The 12224-nt window shown below is 46.4% G+C and overlaps 1 protein-coding gene and 1 long non-coding RNA gene across 2 annotated transcripts in view; both read right to left on the reverse strand.

The window, feature by feature from the left end:
* Window positions 1-12224, reverse strand: part of LOC126523405 (solute carrier family 41 member 1-like) — a 155120-nt gene that overhangs the window by 45013 nt on the left and 97883 nt on the right. Inside the window, exon 5 of the mRNA XM_050172027.3 lies at window positions 6224-6372. Within this exon, the coding sequence (XP_050027984.1) occupies window positions 6224-6372 (149 nt within the window). The remainder of the gene's footprint in view (window positions 1-6223; window positions 6373-12224) is intronic.
* LOC129382681 (uncharacterized) lies at window positions 8946-10920 on the reverse strand. The gene is made up of 2 exons (XR_008610717.2): window positions 10395-10920; window positions 8946-9219 (listed from the first exon to the last, which is right to left on the reverse strand). It is a non-coding gene; the product is annotated as an uncharacterized lncRNA (long non-coding RNA).

The raw sequence follows: 12224 nt of genomic DNA on the forward strand, positions 1-12224 counted from the left end.
CTGGTCAAGTAGCTGGCGGTTTTCTTTTAATCTGTGTCATTTACGTATTTATTTTTGACCTTTTGTTTCAATATCTGCTAACCTTCCAGAGTAATTTCCTGTTTCTTTGCAATGTCACTGTCATCGCCAGGCCAGGAGGCTTCCTCCTGGTCGGCTTCTGTTCCTAACTCTGATTTGCCGGTGGAGCTTTTCTTACGCAGTGGGACGAGCAGCGTACCTGTGGCCTTGGTTCCCAGTGATGGCGGAGTGATTCGCATGAAGAATCCCAAAGCAATTCAAACCGAACTCCGGATGGCCTCGGCCAGTTTTCAAAAAATCACCGAGGTTAAACAGTTTGGCCGAGGGGGGATTATTTGCTGCTCGTCAGACCAGGCTTGTGTTCAAGATTTACTGAAGTGCGATGTTTTCGCGACACATCCGGTGAGCAGTTTCATTCCTCATCTCCTTGCATGTACCAAAGGCCTAGTCCGCGCTGTCGACATAAGTCTATATCCGGCAGAAATTTGGGAAATGTTTTCAGCGGCAGGCGTGATTTCTTTGTATCGTTGCAGCCGTGTCGTTGATAATAAGCGCATGCCCACTGAAACAGCCATTGCTACTTTCGCTGGAATGAACCGCCCATCGGCAATCAAGGCATGGCCACTGATATACCGAGTTGAGCCTCTATCACCTCGTGTCCTTCAGTGCCTAAAGTGCTGGTGGTTCGGGCACTCCATAAAAGGCTGCAGATCCAACACACGATGCCAAATTTGTGGAGAAGGCCATCACTCAAATGACTGTTCTTCCCAAATAAGTCTTGCTGCCTTTGCAGTGGTCCCCACCCCGCAGATGAGCCTAATTGCCCTGCAAGGTCGAAAGAAGTTCAAATCCTTGGAATAATTGATAGACGTCGATGCTCTCGTCTAGAGGCCATTGGAGAAATTCAGAGCAGGACTCAGGGGTATGATGGTATAACGGCCCGTCAAACGATGTGTATGGAAAACTCAATCTCTGAGACTGTGGCAGCTTCCGTAGAAAAGGCGCCGGAGAAAGCAATGGAGAGCATCATGGCAAATCTCACCGACTCCCTTGTTCAGGTGCTGTCCTCACAACTAGCTCCGTTGCTTCAACTAACTAATAAAGCCAATATTGAGGATCCGGTGTCGGATCTACCGCGGAGTCCACCAATTAAAATATCGTCCACGTAGTCATTCACAAATAACGAGTCATCAAAGCCATCATCTTCTGAGAAAATCGACCAAATCTGTCTTTCCGACACAGATGGGATGGAAAATCAAAATGTAGATATGGACCCCCGATCTCTTAAACGAACAAGGTCACCGACAGAGAAAAAACCTAGCTCTCCCACCAACTCCAAGGCAAAAAAGTACGTTAGAGAGATTCCTACTAAGAAAGACTTCTTAAAAGAGAGCGTTTTAGACCAAGAAGTTTGTACTGCTCGGATTTATTCACCATAGGAACTTTACCAGTATTTCTGTGGAAGTGTCGTTCCATACTTCCCGCTGCAGCAGATTTATTATATCTTATTTATAAATATTCTCCAGATATTATTATTTTACAGAAAACTTGGCTTGTTGCTGGTCAGACTTCATCTAAAAAATTTCCGATGTTTTCGATTGGATCGCCTATCCCGAGGCGGTAGTTTAGTTTTGTTTGTCTGATCAAAAATATGTCATAGAGCTACTATAACATACCAGATAATGTCCCCAGACTTTGAAATCTTAGCCGTGGATATAATACTCCCTTATTGCATAGCTTCTTCTATAATTAACGCGTACTTCCCCGCTGGAGTGCAAGATACCCGCTATCTGGATACCTCAATTGCACGCAGTCAGAAGAACATCATACTGGTGGGAGATTTTAATTCTCATCATGTATTGTGGGGTTTCCGAACGGACACTTGTGGCAAACGCTTGTGGGATTGGGTCTTAACGAATCAGTTCTCTTACTTAAATTCGAGAGCACATACTTTCGTTCGGGGTCAGTCGCGATCTGCCCTAGATCTTACGTTTGCTACCTCGAGCATGTCTGTCACCTCCTGGAAGACTGTAGACTCCGGAACTAACAGTGATCACCTCCCTATAATTATTGAACTGCTTACCCCGTTAACTAGTTTAGATAGTATTGTGCGCACTTTTGTTAATTACGAAAAATTCAAAAATGCATTAAAATCAGCTTTACACGCTCAGGAGGGCATGGAGACGGATATTAAAGCAATGAGCCTATGTTCCATTCTAAAACAGTAATAAAAAAAAGCTCAGTTGTGCAATCTACTAAGGGTGGATCATATTGTCCCTGGTGGAATTCTGACTGCGAGCGAGATTTTAGGCGTATAAAAGCAGCATGGAAGAAACTTTTATTCAACCGAAGTCCTGTTATTGGGCTGATTATACATATATAGCTACTACATTTAAACGAACAGTCTCAAAAGCTAAGGAGGATTATGATTCCAAGCACTACACATACCTTTCGAAGTCTTGCAATAAAAAAGGCTCTGTTTAAATTTCTTCGATCTCGTAAAGTTATACCGGCGCCCGTGAATGTCGATTCTGTCGTTCTATCAACAAAAGAAGTATCGGAATCACTTGAGGAAATTGCTCAAGGACTTGCGCGACGTTTGAAACATAAATTACCCTTAGGCCTAAAGAAACCTCCCTTGGCAGACGACTTTGAAACAGTAACAGCGACAGAGATTGAAAGCATTATTAGTTCGTTGCCAGCGTCAGCCCCCGGTCCAGATGGAATTACAAGAGGAATGCTACAAGTTTTATTTGATTATGCGCCTTAGGACCTCTTAAACATACTAAATTTCTCTCTCAAGAATGCATGGGTTCTAAGAGAGTGGAGAGTAGCTGAAATTATTCCACTATTAAAGAAAAAATAAGCTGGACTTAGACAACAAAAGACCAATTTCTTCTACTTCCAATGTTGTCAAATTAATAGAAGGAGTTCTTCACGGCCGTATAAGAAATTTTATGCAGGATGATACCTTTCTCAGTCCTTGCCAGATTGGATTTCGTCCCGGTCACTCCATATGGTGCGCCCATGAAGATTTAGAGAGCCGCGTTAAACTTGCTCGCCGCAAACGAGAGTACGCAGCTTTGGTGACGCTAGATGTATCAAAAGCATACGACTCTGTAGAACATTGTATTCTATTCGATAAACTTCAGTCTACGAATTTCCCAAAATATATAACCGCTTGTATCTAATAATTTATAAGAGATAGAGAGTTTTTGTGTTACCAACACGGTATTTCGACATCCAAACACAAGCAGACAAAAGGTGTACCACAGGGTTCCGTTCTTTCCCCTATATTATTTAAAATTTTGCTAAGCACAATTCCTTTGTGTCCGGAAGTACATGTTTATGTTTACGCGGACGATATCGCATTTTTACGTCCGCAAATAATATACACTCACTACAACAGTCGTCGCAGAATTACTTAGGAATGCTGGAGACATGGCTAGAGGGGTTATGCATGTCGTTAAATATTAGCAAAAGTGTGGTATTAATATTCCCATGAACGGCACAGGTGCATATAACTTTACAATATCGCAGGAAATCACTCCTCAAGTTGACGAAATCAAGTACCTTGTGGTATAAAGTTTGTAAACAGGGATAAGGTGCCTCTGAAAGGCTTGGCAACGTTTCGATAGGAGGACCTATCTTCGTCAAAGGCGGCCTCGTCATCCTCGGCATGTTAGTTTTAAACGGTTAGTGCAGTGACGTCACGTGCGGGTGTTGTCGCTCGCGGCTGGTTTTAAAGGGAGAGACTTCAGAGAAAACGAGCGCTGCCGTCCGACGTCTGTGAGCTTCATACCCAAGAAGGGGGGACAAGAGCCGAAGAGTGTTAGCGCGGGGACAAAAGAAAAGAAAGGCACAGAGAAAAAAAAATAAAAGAAAAGGAAGGGGGGGGGAAGCCAGGGCGACACCAAGACAGAAATTCTTGATTTTGGACTTCAAGTACCTTGGTGTCGTTTACGATGGCAAACTCACCTGGTGCAGTCACATTGAACATATTAAAACAAAGGCAGAACGAGCCGTAGCTATGCTCCGCCGACTCAGCCACCGAAGCTCTGGACTACGCAGGGATATCTTACTGATGATCTATAAAATGTATGTTCGGCAAATATCAGAATTCGGCTGCGTAATATTTTCCGGTGGTCCCGCCGGCAAAATTAAACCTACTACACTTTGACCCGTGTCGGCCATTTCTACGTTCGCACTGCCCTCTCTTTGTCGGCGTTCCAAGCGCTCGCGATTCCTTTCCTTCCGCTCTCCCGTGGTGGCGGTCGCGTCGAAGCGTTACGCGTGTTTCCTCCGAATTCACGGGGCGGTGGCCCCATCATCCACGCGAATGTATATAAACATCACGGTGAACGAGTCCGTATCTGTGTTCAAAATTTTGTGTCACGCCGTATGCTAAACGGCTTCGATGGTCATCTATCTTCGCAGAGTGGAATGGCTCATGATTTTTTTATGAATGCGCAGCCCTTAAGCGCTCGTTCCTACGGCGAGCCTCGGCGCAACCGAACGAACCAGCACAGCGAAAGATGAAAAGGAACGCGGAGCGCAGGGGGCGATGAAAGACGTGAATACGAAAGCGGAGAGGAGGGTGCAGCGAAAAGGGTGATGAGCGAAGCGGAGTGCCGGCACGACCAGGCATGCGCGCAGAAACAATGCGCTGGCGTGTTCTTCGGACCCACTGCGCATGCGCTAGTTCGCCTGCGGTGCCGCCGCCGCTGGGGAATGCACTCCGCACGAGCCACGCATTCTCACTTTCTTTCAAGACTGTGAGCGACGCAACTGGTGGAGTTGCTGAGTCTGTCGCTGCTGAGCAGAGGCTCCGCGCAGCAGCTGAGAGAACCCTTGACCTTCACAATCAAATTCTTTGCCATAATATATCGCGGATTCAAAAGGCCTAAACAGCTGCGCTCGAAATTCGCATTAGGGAGTATCGTTATAGTCGGTGAATTTTTTGGTTCATTACATGTTTTGTACTCCGACTTCTGCCCATTCGCACGTGGCAGGTGGGAAGTGCGAGGCACGTTCCTAAAGTAAGTTTCGTCACTTTTCTGAAAGATATGATGGTACACCAGGTGAAACAAACAATCCCCATAAGAATCCACGTCCGTGGCTGGTTTAACGACGGAAGGAGCGTCAACGGAGGAGGAATGAAGCGTACGCAGAGTGCAGAAGAGAAAGTAGCAGCAGACAGGCGTGGTTAGTCGAGTACTGATCACGATGGCCGACAGATGTGTGCAGACAACGCGTTCGCCAGTGGAAGTGGCTGCTGTTATCTGGTATGGATGGGCGCGTGGGACTAGCGCATTTGTCATCCATGAACGCCTACAGATCGTGTACGGTGAAGAGGTCATGTCTCAGGCCGTGAATTGCAGGGCACAGAGTTTCAGCAGTGATTTAATGATTGCATGATGCGAAAAATGCATCAATGTCGGTGGCGACGGTGTGGAAAAATACTGCAAGGCGTATAGACCATGATGCCCTGGTGTACTTTTTTTGGCAATAAGGTGTCCGTGTGAAAATAAATGACGAAACTTACCTGTGGAACGTCCCTGGGTATCATGCTGAGTAAGAGCAAGCAGGCAAAAGTAAAACGCTCGTCCTCACTGCGTCAGAATGCTGCTGTCGCAGTGAGTGAGTTCAGAGCCGAAAGAATCGCTCAACTAAGCACTCTCTATAGCAATCGGATTTCGTGCGCGAGCCACTCATCGTCGTCTTTCCTGTGACAGACTATCGATAGTTTCCTGCTGAACTTTGGATTTTGCAGGCATCATTTATTAAGTAATTGCTTTATGCTTATACAAATATTTTCACTGCAATATCTAAATATCTTATGTTGACATCTTGATAAGTTTTGACATTGACGTGTCAAAAGCAATTATCACACTTGTAACCCTATCTTGCTGCCACTTGCTCGAATCTCGCTGATAACTATGCACAGTACACCTTACCAGTTTAAGCATTCCTTCAGTACATGTGTCTGCGGCGCTTATTCTATGTGTGGTGATATACCGCACCTTAATTTAGGCCTTGATTGTCACTTTCGTTATTTTTTTATTACATGTGTATGCTTTTGCGCCCTGCCTCGGTGTCGTATCTTGGGAACGGAGCTTAAGGTACTTTAAGCAGCTTTCTTCGCGGCCATTTCCTCACCCTCCTCCATTGTTGAATAGGAAATTCATTAATTCACCGTACGCACCAGCACGACAGAGGCGACCAGGTAGGAGAGCACCAGCCCTACGGTGAGGCGGACGTGGGAGTCGCTGATCACGAAGATGAGCAGCACGAACAGCACGTGACCTGGGATGGAGAGCAGCAGGAGGAGCTGCGACACCCGCGCTTGCCGATCTGTGGGAGATACAATGATGCGATATGGTGTGCACCCGCTTTCGTGGCAAGCTCCGAACGGAGGATCACGTGAGGTCTACCAAACGCGCAACACCAACACAATGGTTCTCTGCAGTCACTTATATATGTTGGGTCCGTGCAAGGGGCCTAGTTTAGTATGGATGCATGGATGTTATGAGCGTCCCCTCTGGAACGGGACCGGTGGGTTGCACCACCAAGCTCTTGCTATTATACTGCCTAATCTCCTACCTAGGTTAAAAGAAAGAAAAAGATGAAAAACCCACGATAAACTCCCTCAACCAAATTTTCTGACCCTCCATTGTGAACTTTGCTTTAGGACGTCTTCGTTTTTGTCGTTTCCCTACTTTTCTTCCACCAATCTTCACATAGCCTCTTACTAATCTCTATTGCAGACATGTTTACTTTTCTCCTGCTCTCGCTGAACCCAAGGGTTTCAAGGAGGCCAGTGGTGGCTAAATCGACCACTGGGCATTTGTCTTCACATTCTAATAAAATATGCTCCGTCGTTTCCCTAGCTTTAACGCAGCAAGCACATGCTTCTTCTTCCTTCTTATATCTCGCTTTATAGGTGCGTGTTCTAATTAGGCATCCCATGCTTGAATTAGTAAAGGCAAGGCGCAGAAGAACAGCACTCAAGAAGAACACACATGACAGGACCGGCGCCTTGCTCTTCTTGTGTGTGTTCTCGAGTCCTGTTCTTCTGCGCCTTGCCTTTACTAATTCAAGCATGAAGCAACTAGTGCAAGCAAGAGTTTTACTTAGGCATCCCAATCCCGCTTCGAAAAGTAAGGAGCTTCCCTTTGAGTTATAAATTCTTTCTTTCGTGATTTCGTTTATTCCTCTTAAGTAGTTACTCATGGCAGGTTTCTTTTCCTTTGCCGCCACCCATGAGATTATTTCAGCCCCTCTGACTTTCCGCTTGACGTTCTTTGTTGCAGTGTTGCTCGCGCTACAGGCCGCATACTTGTTGGTAAGCTTCCTACTTCTTTTCCTCCACTGTGAATCAATGTTTTTCCTGTACAAATACCTGAACACTCTCCCAGCCCATTTACTTTATTCCGCATTTCTCAGTCGTTCTTCATAATCAATTTTACTGTGAGCTGCCCTCACTTCAAAACTAGTCCAGCCCATGTCACCCTGCACAGCTTCCCGTTAGTGCGAGGCGCCCCACTTGTTGCCATCGAGTACTGCTTGTACCCCTGATTTCAAGCAAACAACCGCGTTTCCAAATTCCTGGAACCTTTCCACATACCCCGGAGCACCTCGTACCTATTGCATCCCCGTTATGGGTACCCTTTAGTGTTTTTTCGTTACTATACATAGATTTGCAGCGCTGTTTGCGGGAAATTGTAGTGGGTCACTCAGGCTAGAGCACCGTCTGTTGCTACGTGCTTTGTCTACTAAATAATTTTTTTCTCTTGGCGCACTGAGTCGCTCGCTACTGTCGATCTTTTGATGAGGTGATTGACAAGTGACCAAGCATTTTGATAGAGCTGGTTAGGGCTAATTATTACAATCTTATTCTAAAGATTGAAGTACTGAATGCCAATCTAAAAGAATTGAATCTTCGGCGCAGCATATGTCAGTGATATAGTTTTGATAGTGTCCTAACGAGCCTTAGAACTATGTTTCAACTGTTGTTCATTATCAGTTGTAGAAATCGGAATGTCGCTTCAGGCAAACTGCGTTTCGACAAGAGGCTAGCCTTCGTCAGGGAAGCAGCTGAATTAATCACTTCGAGCCTCCTGTGAACCTATTTTTTCCTTTGGACACGAACTGTTGAAAGAATGCGGAAAGAAAGACGGGATAGGCGAATCTTATGTGGCGCCCCATCTTAGACCGCACCAGTCACTAATCGACTGGAGCGCTTTTTAGTTCCATCATACTTGATTGTTTTGCCTTGCGCCTTAGATGTCGGCTGTGTTCTAGTGATGCCAAACTCAATGGACAACCACGGCAATGCGTTCGTGGTGATCGCCGCCAAGAATAGCAGAAAAAACGCGGCGGAATCCGTCTCAAGAGGACTGTTGATGTTCATAGGATTAGCATTCAGGCAATGTAGCGACATGCTGTGCTGCTGAAAACACCTTTATTTACATTCTGTAGTGCTAATTCTGAGATTTCCAGAGGTTTGGGTTCGTTACCAATGGCACACATAAGGGACCCGTTCTTTTAGCTCGGCAACTGATAAGACCCCCTTAGATGACATGTCTCAAGTGCAAGGGATGTTATATAACCAGATTTACACATAACGGTGGTTAAATTCGCAGCGGAGCAACGTACAGCTGTTGTATTTTGCCTTGTGTCTTTGCTCGCACCTTTGGACGCCACAGCGGGTCTATATTAAAATATAAACCGTCTGTCAGCTTCGGACAATCAGTCTTGTGCCGAACATATCGCACCAGCCGCCGCAAACGGAGCGTAGCTTGGCGCCACTGCCTCGCCCCAAGCCGTCAGCGTTAATACCTGAAGCAGACTTCCGGTTTCGGTTCTGTGCGCGCGCGTATTGAATATTAGCTGGTACGCGTCACGCCGGCTCCGTTGGTGTTTCCTTTCTTTTTTTGCTTTTACACTTCAATCGCGCGCGGTCTTCACGCGAAATCATTTTATTATTAAGCAAAATCGATTCCGAACGATCTTCACAAGCCTCCACCGATAATGTGCCACGTGCAATTTCATAAACACGCAAGACACCTTGTGAAATGAGGAAATGTTTGTTTTATTCTTTATAAATGCTCGTCGCGGGCTTTTTGTGCATTCGTCCAACGTTGTGGTACCAGGTAAGCAGCAGTAGTTTCCGCAGGAAGTTCCACCAGACGACGTGAGCTGAAGAAATTACAAGCAAGTGTTATTTTGGTATTAACATGTAAGAATAATGCGTGTAGAGGCGAAGCGTGCGAAAGTGGTTAATGGGCGGCATTACAAAAAAAAAAAGCAGTTCGTATTTACACACACGGCGTACAAAATACCCGACTCATCCGAAACAATGCCGTGCATACCGCAAAGACATTCTAATTCCAAGCATTCCCCTCTTCCCGGGACTTATTTCCTGCACTTTATTTGCATGAATGCGCGGGCTACGGTGCGTTTCGCGAACTTTGCTAAACCGACGCGATAGTACGCTACGAATGCAGAGGTGGCCACAACACAGGCTCTCAACCAGACCATGCTGGACGCTCGCACAATTCCTTCTACTCGCACCCAAGACAAATGCGTGGGTGCCGTTCAGAAGACAAAATTTTCGAGTTGCTAGTTCCTGGCCTTTGAGCTCCTTGGCTTATCTCTTGCGCCTTCTGCAGGCGCAAGCAACGCACTCCTGTGTTATCACTCCTGACGATTGCACGTCGCGTTTTCGACAAGCGTGGGTATCGAAAGAAGGCTTAAATTATTGCGGGGATATAAAAATTGCCACAAACTTGTCGCAGTAAGATTCAGTACGCGCCAAACTAACTTTGTCACCACGGCCGAGCTGCTTTTCGCTGCCTCACGACAGGCGCGGTGAGCGGGCCTCATAGGTAACATAGAAGTACCGAAAATAATTTTCAACAATGCTGGGCGTCAGAGAAAGCGCCATGAACATGTCAGTGCATTAAAGCGCGAAACCGCGCACCACGGCCGAGCTGCTTTTCGCTAACCGCGTCACAGCGCCAGGCGCGCCCACTGCGCTCGAAAGGTAGCCCAAAAAGTAATGAAATTAGTTTCAACAATGTTGGCAGTCAGAGAAAGCGCCAAAAGTTGCCGCAGTAAAATGCAGTACACGCGAAACTGCGTCACAGCACCCTGTGCGACTAGCGTGCCCAAAAACTACCGAAATTAGTTAAATATTGGGGCTCACAGAAAGCGTCGCAAACATCTCCCAGTACGATTCATTAATTCAAATTAACTGCTCTACGACGGCCACGCTGTTTTTCGTTAACTGCGTCACCAAGTCTAGCCTAGATGCCGGGCAGTAAGCCTAATTGCTTGAAGTGCGTCGCAGACTGTCGAACAGAGTTTCTCACCTTGCCGTAGTCCAATAGTGCAGTGGCGCCATGTCGAAGTTCCGAAGGAACGCAAGAATTCGCCGGGAGGCCACCAAACCAGGCTAAATCCCAAAATAGAAAAACAGGCAGACGGGTGCCCGAACAGTCCAACGCTCAGATGCGCGGCCGGTCTCTCTCGCTTCGGCGGTTTGTCCATACGGAAAGAAATTTCAACAGGAGCGGACATTCCCACAGAGCCCAGCGGCCGAATTGACTGTAGCACACCAAGCGGATGGTATTAACTCCTTCCGGTTTTGGTTTTGGGCGCGCGCGTTTTGAACACCAGTTGGTACGCGCCGCACTGGCTCCGCTGTCCTGCGCGGCGTTTTTTTTTTTTTTCGCTTCTGCTGAACTCCGCGTGGCCTTGGCGTGGAATCGTTTCATTATTTAGTAAAAGTGATTGCGAACGACCTTAACAAGACTCCGCCGAATCCGTCAGGTGCAATTTCATAAAGAAAAAGCAAGACATCTTCTGAAATGCTGAAATGTTTGTTTTGCTGTATATAAATACTCGTTCCGGGCTTCTTCAGCATTCATCCAAAGTTGGGGCACCAGGTAAGCAGCACTCGTTGCCGTACGAAGCTCCACCGGATGCCATCAGCTGAAAGTAAATTACAAGCAGGTATCATTTTGGTATATTCACCTAACAGGAGTATTGCGTGTAGAGGTTAAACGTGCGTAAGTGGTGCATGAGCGGCATTACAGATAAATTCACTTTTACGTACATTTCGCAGCAAGGACTCCTCCCAAACAATGCCATAAAAGTTGAACAAAACGTCCTATTTTCAAGCACCCCTCCTTTCCCGGGCATTATTTCCTGCACTTTAAGTGCACAAATACACGGGTGACTGCGCGTTTCCAAAACAACTTGGCCTCAGTCGACGCGATGGTACGCCAAGTACACAGAGGTGGCTACAACACAGGCTCAGCCAGACCATGTTACACGCTCGCAGAAAGCCTTCTAGTCGCACTCGAGACAGATTCGTGGGTCCAAAGGCTGTTTTCAGTCGCTCAGGATACATAAATGTCATGTTCTTGAGCTCCTCCGTGTTATCTTTTACGCGTCCTGCCAGCGCATGCAACACTCCCGTGTTATCACTCTCTGCAATCGCTCGTCGCGTTTTCGACAAGCGTGAGTACCGAAATAAGGTATATGTTGTTGCAGGGCTATAATATGCGTCACAAACTTGTCCCACTAAAATTCAGTACACGCAAAACTAACTCACTGTGAACGGCTTGCTTTTTTGCTAACAGCTTCACGACCCCAGGCGCGGCGAGCATGCCTCAACATATACAAAAAAATTACCAAATAAATTACAATACTTTTTCGGGTCAGAGAATGCGTCACGAACTTCTACCAGTAAGATTCAGTACACGCTAAACTAACTGCGGCACACAGCCGAGCTGCGTTTCGCTAACTGCGCCACTACGCCGAGCGCGGTCACTGTGCTTGAAAAGTACCCCAAAAATAGTGAAATTAGTTAAAATAATGTCTGGGGGCAGAGAAAGTGCCAATACTTGTCCCGGTAAGATTCAGTACACGCGAAACTGCGTCACACGGCCAAGGTGCTTTTCGTTAGAAAGCCAGGTGCGGCGAGCGTGCCCAAAACCTACCGGAATAAGTTATAATTATGCTTCGGGTCATAGAAAGCGTCTCAAACATCTCCCAGTACGAGTAATTTACTCATATTAACTAGCCTTGGATTGCGGAGCTGTTTTTCGATAACTGCGTCACTATATAGGTTCAGTTTTGTGCAGTAAGCCTAAATGTGCTTGAAGTGCGTCACTGACTGTCAAACAAAATTCCTC

This window comes from Dermacentor andersoni, chromosome 6 (assembly GCF_023375885.2).
Source record: "Dermacentor andersoni chromosome 6, qqDerAnde1_hic_scaffold, whole genome shotgun sequence".
NCBI lineage: Eukaryota > Metazoa > Arthropoda > Arachnida > Ixodida > Ixodidae > Dermacentor > Dermacentor andersoni.